Source organism: Bidens hawaiensis, unplaced genomic scaffold (genome assembly GCF_021521415.1).
Source record: "Bidens hawaiensis isolate Kalapana, Puna unplaced genomic scaffold, B.hawaiensis_p1.1 tig00006836_1, whole genome shotgun sequence".
NCBI classification, from domain to species: Eukaryota; Viridiplantae; Streptophyta; class Magnoliopsida; order Asterales; family Asteraceae; genus Bidens; species Bidens hawaiensis.
This window is the reverse complement of record NW_027491466.1, coordinates 1,067,551-1,079,674: the sequence shown is the minus strand read 5'-3', so window position 1 is coordinate 1,079,674 and position 12,124 is coordinate 1,067,551. Positions and strand designations below refer to the sequence as shown.

General features: G+C 42.0%; 1 protein-coding gene across 1 annotated transcript; it reads left to right on the top strand.

The window, feature by feature from the left end:
- The first annotated feature begins 5,717 nt into the window (after positions 1 to 5,717).
- Positions 5,718 to 8,718, top strand: LOC143633637 (small ribosomal subunit protein uS8my-like). Its single transcript, XM_077101897.1, has 3 exons — positions 5,718 to 5,889; positions 5,981 to 6,141; positions 8,416 to 8,718. The coding sequence occupies exons 1-3, from the start codon at positions 5,760 to 5,762 to the stop codon at positions 8,512 to 8,514; spliced, it is 390 nt and encodes a 129-aa protein (XP_076958012.1). The 5' UTR covers positions 5,718 to 5,759; the 3' UTR covers positions 8,515 to 8,718.
- Positions 8,719 to 12,124: the final 3,406 nt, after the last annotated feature.

Below are 12,124 nucleotides of genomic sequence, written 5' to 3'. Positions count from 1 at the left end.
TCTCTGTGGATGGGGACTGTGTGCTTAGATGTATCCGATCATTTCCTAAAGGGACCTCATGCAGGAGAGACGGGATGCGGGTGCAACACTTGTTGGACGCTCTTAGTGGTGAGGTATAGTGACTTCCATGGGTCTGCTCTCAGCCATCACTGAAGTCGTCAACTTATGGCTAGGGGGTCTGTGCCCCAAGGTGCTCGCTGAGTTTATTGCTTCGGCCCCCCTTACCCCTTTATTAAAGCCGGATAATGGAATTCGGCCCATTGCTGTGGGGGCTATCTGGCGTAGGTTGGTTTCTAAAGTGGCTATGAAGATGGTTGGGAAGGAAATGACTCAGTATTTAGGGGACTTTCAGTTTGGGGTGGGGACCCCTAATGGGGCAGAGGCGGTGCTTCACAGCCGGTTTCTTAACTCCTTTCACGCGGACGGTTCTTTAGCTATGCTTACTGTGGACTTCTCCAACGCCTTCAATATGGTCGACCGCACAGCCCTTCTCCGGGAGGTTCATCATCATTGCCCGTCTATCTATCTATGGGTTCAGTTCCTTTATGCCCAGCCGGCTAGGTTGTACGTTGGTGATGACTGTATAGGGGCTATTACTGGGGTTCAGCAGGGAGACCCCCTTGGGCCCCTCCTCTTTGCCTTAGCATTACACCCTCTTGTTCTCCGTGTACAAAATGACTGTAACCTCCCATTTCATGCTTGGTACTTGGATGATGGGACTATTATTGGTGGTGCCAACGAAGTCGCTAAAGATCTAGACATTATCAGCTCGGAAGGGCCATCATTGGGGCTGCAACTTAATATTAAGAAAACCGAGGTTTTTTGGCCAGCGTGTAATGGGGTGAAAGTCAAAGATGAGCTCTTCCCTAGTGGGATTGGTAGACCAGAGAGAGGGGTAAAGCACCTTGGAGGGGCTGTTAGTCGAGATCCCTACTTTATTAAGGAGTTGGCGAGGCGGAGAGCATCTCGTGCGGTTGATCTTATGAAACTCTTACCTTGCCTTAGGGATCCCCAGAGCGAACTCATCCCGTTTAGGTCTTGCATGGGGGTTGCTAAGTTGCTTTTTGGGTTACGAACATGTCACCCCCATATGATGGATGATGCGGTATCCTATTTTGATAAGGGGCTTCGAGAAGCCATCGAAGACATAGTTGTATGTGGAGGCCCGTTCTTTGGTGATCTTCAGTGGCGACTTGCATCTTTACCGATGCGCTTAGGGGGTTTAGGCCTTCTTTCGGCTTATGATGTTGGGGTTTACGCTTTTGTAGCGTCGAGGGCTCAGTCTTGGAAGCTACAGAATCACATCTTAAGGAATAGCGGAGTTGTCGACCTGGACTCAGACTACGTGCAGGCCCTGGAACGCCTAAATGGCACTCTCCCAGACTTTGACATTGGCGGTTTCTCTAATATGGACACCGCCCCACCAAAGCCTCAAAAAACTTTGGCGAATGCCCTTTTTGGCAAAATCGCTCAGAGCCTGGGAGAAGTTTTTGGATTTTCCCCCTGACAGAAGGCGGTTATTGAATGCTTACAAGGTCCTCATGCCCAAGATTTTCTGACTGTTATCCCGATTGATGGCTTGGGCCAAAGCATGTCTGCGGTCGAGTATAGGGCCATTCTTAAGTACCGTTTGATTGTCCCAATGTACCCAGAAGACGAAACATGTCCGATCTGCCATAAGGCTTGCCTGGATAAATTCGGAGAGCATGCGGTTCATTGCAAGGAGATGCCTGGGTTCAAATACCGACATGATTGGGTGCGGGACGTTCTTTGGGACATCTTAAGGCGAGCTGGGATGTCAGCTAAAAAGGAAGCCCCCGTAAACTTCCTTACATACCCCACAGAAGGGAGATCCACTCTACGACCGGCAGATTTGCTCGTCTTTGGTTGGGCCGGGGGAAAACACGCTTGTGTTGACCTCACAGGGGTATCTCCCTTAGCTGGTTTGAGGGATAATGGGTTTGTAGCTGGGCAAGCAATGAAAAGGGCTGAAACGAAGAAGGTGGAGAAACATGCTAAAGCCTGCGAAGAGAACCAACGTGTTTTTGTCCCTTTGGCTTTTGATACCTTTGGCTCCTTGACACCGGAAGCTATCCGTTTCCTAACCAGGGTCCAACGGGTTGTGCATAGCAATGTGTCGACTCCAAAGGGGCAGGGGTATGTCTTTAGCAGGTTAGGGTTTGCAATTCAGAAAGGGGTGGCGGCGCAGCTTGTTGCCCGCCTACCTGCTATGTTGATGTAATATCTATGTTTCTATATAATGAAAGAAGTAAATCTAATTAAAAAAAAAGTAATGGGAATGAATCTAAATAGTAATTTTCATATTCTTTGTACGACTTGCGAATGTTTCTCACAATGTAATTTGAATGTTTTTATTTATTTATTTTGGTTTGCACTTTGCAACGCATTAGTTTGCACTTACTATTGAATTTGAATGTCATTATTCCTTTTTGTGCATATTCAGGCTTGTGAATGTTTCCAAAACTATAAATTGTTATTTCATTTTACAACAATGTGTGATCTCTTTTGAATGGTATTATACAATGTATCGCGAGATGAATGATAAACTATCAGAAACGATTATTGTGTTGCAAATAGTCGACATCGTGTCATCATGAATGATAGTACTCTAACGAACCAATGTGAGTTAACTTGAAAAAAGAAAAATTAAATATGTAATTTTGTTTCACTTAGTTTGTATGATAACCCTATAAATTTCTTATTTACTGTATCCTAAACTCCTTCGACTATAAATTTGACTATGCAAAATGTCAGTACCTTAACGAACCAACCCCCTACCAACAGAATCCTCTTGTGCCACCGCCGCGAAGCGCGGGCTCTTACGCTAATATAGAAAATATAAAAAGAAATAAATTTGTTATAAAAGTAATTTTATTAAATTAATTGTAGATGTAAGTGGCGATGATGTAGCGGTTTATAGATGTTTGTTGTTGTGGAAACTCTTAGGACAAAGATATGGATGTAAAACAAAGTACAAACTTAAATGCATATTGTACAAAATAGTAATCCACAACTTAAACGAAATTGTAGTATTATAAATTGTAACATCTGCTTCTTGTACCATCAACATTGTTTGTTTTTCATACGAAAAGCTCACGGATTTGTTATTGGTTGTAAAGATGGAGACTTCCCATAAGGGCACTTAGCGTGATACTACTCACACATGAGCACGCTTAACTGTGGAGCTCTTCTTACGTCCACTAGCATTAAGCTTAAAAGACGTTGGCGATTTCAGTGTGTGTGTGTATGAGATAAAAATTATAAAAATGATAGGCTCGTGAGTTGGCTTGAGCTCGGACTCGTTAAGACTTGGCTCGATCGAACTTTTTCACAAACCGATCTTGAGTAGCTCGACTCGTTTGCACCCCTAAATGTGTGTGTGTGTGTGTGTATATCATTAAATCTTATGGTCCGGTCAGGTTTTATACGGTCGGTTTTTTGTATAAACCGTTTGAAAACCGAAAGATAGGGAAATACGCGGCCGTAAAAGGCAACCGATTACCATAAACACCCTGGTCTGATGAACCCGAGTAAAATATTGGTGTTTAATAATGTTTAACTAGATGTAAGCCCGTCGCGTTGCGACGTCGACGTAACGGTGCCTATTCGGTCAACCTATCTTCTGATTCTCCTTCAAACTTAAATCAATATATGATAGATTATCCAACCCCAAAACCCTTTGTGAATTCATTCGGTCACATTGACTTTGACATGGAAACGACACTGAATAAAAAAACTAAATCTATAAACGTCCAAAATAACATTGATATACATACAACTTATGATCAAAGCGAGACAAACTGGATTGGCATCAGTTGAATTGGTTATGGTATTGGGACTATACAAAAAAATAATAATAAACATTCAGAAAAGTTGTTGAGTCAAAGATTTGACCAAAATGAAGTATATGGAAGATTGGAATCTTCTCAACCTCCTCAGAATTCGCTAAGTATGGATCCGGGCACACCTTAGACTTCCGAGCAAGCTTTTACTTAGCCGGGTACGATATTTTGTCTATCGGGCAAGGTTATCTTCAAGAAGTCTTTTTTAGTGGATATCTAAGCAGGGTTTGCAAATTAGTTCATTGCCGGGCAAGGTTCACTAATTTATGTAAATCCGGGCATGGTTCACTTTATCAAGCAAGTCTGTTCTTCATAGCCAAGCAAAGTTCACTCCCGAGTTTGCTTTTGGCTAACCAAGCTCTGAAGCCAAGTATTTGGAAGACCGGGCAAGATATTTATTAATAATCATGGTCCGAGCAAGCTTGATGTTTTAGATGAATATCATTAAGTAAAATCGGGCAAGGTTCAACTCAAGCAAGGAACAGTACTCCCGAGTACACTTTGCTAATAAGTTATTTTATAGCAAAGAGTTGAAATGGACCATTGAAGAACAAGGTTGCTCGTAAGGGTTTGTCGGGCAAAGTCTGGCAAAGTCAAGAAGACTGAAGTCTACCCGGTGAGTATTTTACTTGGTAAAATACTCTTCAAGTAAAGTCTACCCGAAAACTGATCCCAGGCACACTTCTATGTTACCAAGTTGTGAAGTATGGCAGAGTACATAGCCTACTCGGAGAATGAAGGTTAATGCAAAGCCTACCCGGAAGACTTGTTTTACACTTTAGAATATTTTTGATTATGTAATTTGAATATGTATTAATGTTTTGGGGTTTCTAGAAGGAATGACAGCTGTCCAAAGGTGTCAGGCCTATAAAAGGAATAACTAGGGCACACCTGAAGACACGGAAAAATAGGCGGCTGAATACGAGAATATTTATTGAGCGGCGCCGTTTTCCTTCAAGAAACCCTAAATCGATTATCCAATTTGTATGATTGATATTATATAAATGGAAATCTTTTGAGTGAATCTTGTTAGTGTTGGCTACCATTGAATACTGATTAAACAACTGTATGTTTGTTATTGATTCCGCCTTTAACAAACGGATATCTTTCTAAATATAGCAACCCGTCATTAACTCCCTTGTCAACACATCTATTTGTGTGAGTTATGACATGATTAAGTAAGATCCAGCTGAAAATCAAGGACCAGACAAAAGTCGTATGGTTTATATTACAGCACATATCTAAAATGACATTTATCCGGTCGGTAAAAGCCGGACGTTGCGGCGACGAGTCGTTACGAGTCGAACGGTACCGGTTACGTTCATTACGGTACCAGAACTAAAATTCGCCAACGCCTAAACAAATTAACATGTTTAAAATGATAAAAACAAACAAACACACAACAAAAATCGACAATTAAAATAAACAAAACAAAAACCGCACGATGCATCGGTTCAATTTATAACGCTCAGAAAAGTCGTATGGTTTATATTACAACAACATATTTAAAATGACGTTTATACGGTTTCGTAAAACCCGGACGTTGCAACGGCGAGTCGTCGCAAGTCAAACGGCGGCGATTACGTTCGTTACGGTATTGGAAGTAAAATTCGCCAACGCCAAAACAAAATAACATATTTAAACTGAAGACAACAAACAAACAAATACGTTACGAAAATCGACAATTTAAAAATAAAGAAAACAAAAACCGCACGTATAATTGTCGTGAATTCGACCGGTATTGACGATGTCGGCACCAAATCATAAAAGAGACGTTCAAAAAGAAAGTATCAAATGTAAATAAAATAACAGAGCAATATCCAAATTAATGTGGGTCGGGTGTGTTTTGTTTTTGTAGGGTTCTCATCTGACCGTATACTAGAGATCTCATACGAAATGGGTCGGCGGATATTGAACGAGGCTTTGAGTACGATAGTGAACGCAGAGAAGAGAGGCTTCGCGTCTGCTCAGCTTCAGCCGGTCTCCAATGTCATCTCTTCCTTTCTCACCATCATGAAACATAGAGGTACCTACCTTGAAACCCTAGCCAATTATTATTATTATTATTATTATTTAATAAAGATTGCTATTCTTTTTTGTTTCGAATTAAATTGCAGGGTATGTGAAAGACTTTGAAGTGCATGATCCTCACCGGGTGGGAAAGATAAAAGTTGAACTGGTAGGAAGGATTAAAGACTGTCGAGCTCTCACGTATAGGCAAGACATCAAAGCTCACGAGATAGAGAATTACAGACTACGCACTCTTCCCACACAGCAGGTTTACCATCTAAAACTCTATTTGTCAGCAGCACTTTATATGCATTCCATTTGCTTTTTATGGTGTTTTTAGATATATAGTTAATAGTTTAAAGAACTTGCATATGCCACGATCATGTAAGTGCTGCACTTTGCATTTAATTGTTTGTCTATTATCATATATGGAACGCCTTTTTGTAAGACCCCTTGAGATACTAAAAGCTAGGTAGACCCAAGTGCTTTGTACAAATGGTTGTTTTATAAAGGTGGGAAACATGTATTTACAGACTGTTTTCGCTTTTTTTTTCTTCTGATATTTGAACCTGTAGGGTGCGTTCGTTTCACAGAATTCGTGGGAATTCAAAGGAATTGGAATTAAAATCCCATGACATGGCGTGTTCGTTTCGTTGGAATTGGAATCTTAATTCCATTTTGGTGTGTTCGGTTGACAAGGAATTGGAATTCAATTCCTTCAAATTCCTTTAAACAAACGGATTCTAAATCCTTCCATCATGTGAAGGAATTCAAGTAAATTTGATGGAATCTTCAATTGGGCGACTAACATGGTCGCGTTCGGGTCGACATTTTGGGTGTGTTCACATTCAGGTCGACGCTTCGAGTCTTAGCGTTTTAGCTCAGTGCTCCGGGTCGGGTCGCGTTTGGGTCAACGCCCCGGGTCAGCTCGCATTCGGTTCGACGCCCCGCGTCAGTTTGTGTTTGGTTTGACGCAAGGGTCAGTTCGGCTCAACCTGACCCGGTCCGCCGACGCCCCGGCCATTTCATGGACCAAAACGAAACAAAGAATAGAAACCGAAATGAAACGAAACCGAACTAACCAAAACGAATCAGAAAAAAAACATAAACTGAACAAAAAAAACTAACCAAAATAAAAGTTAAACCGAACCGAGTAAACCGACTAAATGAAACAAAAAAAGGGAAACGAACAAAACGAAACAAAAAATTAAACCCGAACGGAAACAGAACAAAAAAAACGACATAAACGAACCAAAAAAACCGAAACGGGCCGAAACCAAAAAAACTGAATAAAATAAGCAAAAATAAAAAGAAACCGATAAAAACGAACAAAAAAAACCGATAAAAACTGAACAAAAAACAAAATAAAAAAATGAACAAAATAAACAAACGAACTTGAACCAAACAGAAACCGATAAAAACGAACAAAAAAAACCGACACGGGCCGAAACCCAAAAAACTGAACAAATTAAGCAAAAAACGAACTTGAACCAAACATTAACCAAAAAAACAACATAAACGAATCAAAAAAACCGAAACGAGCCGAAACCCAAAAAAATGAACAAAATAAGCAAAAAAAACAAACTTCAACCAAACAGAAACCGAAAAAAACGAACGAAAAAAACTGAACGGGCCGAAACCCAAAAAAATGAACAAATTAAGCAAGAAAACAAACTTCAACCAAACAGAAGCCGAAAAAAACTAAATGGGCCAAAACCCAAAAATCTGAACAAAATAAGCAAAAAAACCAACTTGAACCAAACAGAAACCGAAAAAAACAACATAAACGAACCAAAAAAACCGAAACCCAGGAAACTGAACAAGATAAGCAAAAAAACGAACTTGAACCAAACACAAAACGAAAAAACTGAACAAAATAAGCAAAAATTAAAAAGAACTTGAACCAAACAGAACTAGAAAAAAACGACTTAAACGAACCAAAAAAACCGAAACGGGCCGAAACCCAAAAAACTGAACAAAAAAAAAAAGAAAAAAACGAACTCGAAGAAAACAGAAAATGAAAAACCAACCTAAACGAACCAAAAAAATCGAAACCGAGCCGGAAAACTAACCAACTGAAGCAAAAAAAACGAACCGAAATGAAAGTGGAAAAAATAACAAAATAAAAACGAAAGCGGGCCGGGTCGGGTTGGGTGGAAGCGGTTTGGATCATCAGCGGGTCGGAGCGTCCAAAAACGTTGTTGGTCGTCGATAGAGCGGGTCAAAGTGATTGCCTCCGATTCATTGGCCAACCAAACACGTTAGATGAAATTGGGATTCCAATTTCAGCAAATTACATTCCATTCAGTGAAACGAACGCGCCCGTAAAGGTTTTTTTAGAGGTTTGTTCATCTTTCAAATTAAATTTGCAAGTCTAGGAGGTTTAAAAAGCTGGTTATCTGAAATAGAAACTAGATCAAAGCTGTTGATGCTTACAAAATAAACCAAATTATCATTATCAATATTATTATTATTATTTTACAATCTCTATTTAGTTGTTGAGTTTACATTATTAATTTTTTTTCTTTTACTATTTATGAAGTGGGGCTATGTGGTGATAACAACCCCGAATGGCGTATTGGACCATGAAGAGGCTATTCGACAAAATGTTGGCGGTCAGGTTCTGGGCTACTTTTATTGAGCATGAATCGTTTCTCTACATGTTAGGATTGATTTTGAAGTTTGCAGGGGCCGTTTGTAAGTGACGAATCTCTTCAAATCGTGATTTTATTAATATGGAAATCTGTAATGTTATTTAAAGAGAACGGTTTTTAGGTATGGAAATACCTAACAATGATCTTTTCATTAGTAGTCTGATTTTTGAGTTATATTTGAATTGAATGTTTGGCTGGTGTTGTCAAGTTTACTACTATGCAATGATCTAAAACTGAAATGGAACTTGTTAAAACTTGATGCAAGTATTCGTTACAGTTGAATGCCGAACAGAGAACAATTACCGGTGGTGGCATATAAAATGGGACGAGCTGAAAGTAAACATCAAGTGGGGTTGCATAGTGGCTAGATTATGCACTGTATGTTCAATGGGTGTGATATATATGTTAACCATCAATTGGTAGCATATGTTTTAGAATCGGTTCATACGTCTTTTTTTTGTATTAATGGTCATGTACACTTGGAACACATGTGAAGATTTTACAATCTGAATGTCACGGGTGAACAATATCATGCCATCTGTGTAACAATTATGTATATGAACAATATCTCACAACATAATAGCGAACATGTGATAGTTGTTACAACTTGTACTGTTATCACAAGACAATAAGTTCGGTTACAAGCATGATAAATATAATGTTAAATATAGGGTTTATGAAGAAACGTGGATCTACTCACTGGTAGCAGATCTACTTTCCTCGGGTATGATTAAACTGTTTCACCGATGGTTCCTCTGAATCCGTGTTCTTCCACCTACAAAATGAACAACGCCGTTACTTACCCCTCAGAAAGGGACAGAGGGGTCCTCTTTGGGGTAACCCTCCGGCGTGAGAATCAGTATCTTTGTGGAGAAGATAATAATGTGTGATTCAGTGAATCTCAAGAGTATCGCTGAATCGCTGAATACTCTTGATTGTGTGACTGTGTCTTTTCTGTAACTGACTGTGAGTGAATATAATTCAATATGATTGAATGTGATATCACTGCTTGTAACTGTCAATGATTGAGTGTGAATGTGTCATCAAAGTGGAGTTGATGCTGTATTTATAGTGCTAGGGTTTCCACTGGTTGGGCTCAGCCTCGTTGGCCTCCTCCAATCGCACTGCGCCACGTGTCCTCTGGGACACCTGGCGCTTTCTCGTTGGTTGTAATCATGTGGTAGCACATGTGTCATGCTGAGTTGTCGACCTTTCATTTGGCAGCTGTCAACATCAGCATATTCTTACTCCTTAAAAAGATGCCTTCTGGAAGATTGTCTGACGTGCACAATCAAGGTTGCCCTAATCCTGATTTGGATAAGGACGAGGTTGATTATGTGCACGTGTGATATGCGCCCATCCTGAGGATGCGCGAAGTCTTCTTTTTATTCTCACGCGCAGATATTTCATGCGCAGGTGTGATATGCATGAGCGTGTGATATGCGCCGCGCGCTGGTGCGCCACGCGCATATGTGACGCGCGAGCATATGTGATGTGCAAGAGCATGTGATATGCGCCGCGCGTTGATGCGCCGCGCGCATATGTGATGCGCGAGCATATGATGCCTGAGCATGTTTTGTATGCGCCATGCGCCTGGGTTTTGGCTTTGTGCCTTCATAATGTCTTTATCTTGTGGGTTGACCCGCCTTGCTTGGTGTTGAGGCGGGTACATACCTCTTCAAGCCCCCCCAGTCTAATGTGTGTCTTATCTTGCGCGAGCGCGGTAAGATAGATATTAGACTCACTGAATTGTCCTTTTAAAGGGGGTTTTGTCGTTTTCTTGGTTGTTTCCATCGTCGCGCGAAGTTCTATCCATTTGGTTGAAAACGAAAGGTCCAAACACGTGGTTGGTTGGTGATGACGTGCGCCGTAAACGTGTCAGACGTTTCGTGTGCTCGAGGTGCTACAGTTGCCTTTCATGTCCCCTCACACAGCTGTCTTGAACACGTGTCGCACTCGCATTGGTTAGTACCTGCGAGTGGGGGCGCGTCTCTGTTCCGTGGCAGGTCGGTTACATCTTTATGTCCCCTCACACAGCTGTTAGGGACACGTGTCGCGCCTTCGTTGGCTTGCCCCTGCGAGTGGGGGCGCGTGAAATCCGATCAGCTGCCACATTTCTCTCTCCTGGGCCTATAAAAGCAGGCCCTTAGGAAATTTTTATCTTCATCTTCATTGTTGCTAAAATTCAAGTTTCTGCTTTCACATTCTGATTTGAGTGTTTATATCGATTCGAATCCTCGATTATCGGCTATTGCAGTTGTATGTCTGATAGTTCATACTCGTCTAGCCCTTCAATCACCTCCGTTGCCTCTCGAAGACGCCGTGTGAAATCTGTGGTGATGTCGACATTGAAGCAAAAGGGGAAGGGGAAGAAGGTTGTTGAGACCACATCGGAGGAAGTAGGGAGGACCAAGGCCACCAAAAGGTGGAATGAAATCCCCTGCAAATTGAAGCAGGCAGATCTCGACCACCTCATCACCTCTCAGGGCTTTCCCACCCTGTTTGGCTGCATGTTGCCTAGGTCCGGGCAAACGGCGGCGGACCCGCCTGCCGGCTATATATCCCTATATAGCCACTTTTTCACCCACTGCAACCTTCGTCTCCCGATGACAAGGTTTGTGGGTGCACTGCTGAAGTTCTATGGGATTCATATATCCCAAGTCCATCCGTTTGGACTCGTGCGCGTGACTCACTTTGAGTTCATGTGCAAATCCCAGCGCGAGAAACCCACTCCTCGGCGCTTTCAGTATTTTTATAAGGCCAAGATCCAAGACAATTGGATCTCTTTTATTCCTCGCAGTCAGAAGGTGAAATGCTCCACTGTTTCATTCAAGAGCCTTCATGACTGGTCTGAGAGGTTTTTTTACATTAGGGCCGGTGTGATCCCCATCCGTATGACCATGCGCTCTATCACTTCTGCGCCTGCGGATGAGGGTGTCCTCAAGAACCCAACTGGCGCCTGGGTTAAGAAACTGACCGCTGAACCATCCCCCGCGAAGAAAATTTGCGAGGAGGCGCTGGTTGGGGTCGGCATGAGTAAGCTTTGGGCCGATAGCGCGCTTGAGCCCGTTATCCAAGTCGACGGGTTGTGTAAGTTTATTTCATTGGTTTATTTATTTTTCCTGCGCGAACATAATTCTTTTGCTGATATCACTTGATTTGTCTTTGCGCAGTCACCAAGGATTACATCCTTGCCGCTTATGATGAACATGTGGAGGGCGGCTCCGTCGAACTTGGCGCTGGGGAGGTTGGTTTCCCGGATCGCTTCGATGACATGTTCATCCCAGTGGATCTGGATTTTGACTTTGACGGTGACGCGCCTGGTAAGCCTTCGCACTTATGCTCATTCCTTTAGAATATCCAAGCTTATTAACAGTTCTGTTGGTTGTTTTTGTAGATGCGCTTGAAAACTACGAGCTAGAGCTCGCGGAAGAGGAGGAGGAGGAAGAGGAGGCGCCCCTACTAAAGCGCAAAGCTAAGGGGAAATCTGGCGCAGGGGCCAGTAAGAAACAGAAGAAAGATGACACCCCTGTCGCTCATCCCCATGCTCAAACGAAGGGACCAAAGGAAACCCAGGTGTTTACCACCAAGGTTTCT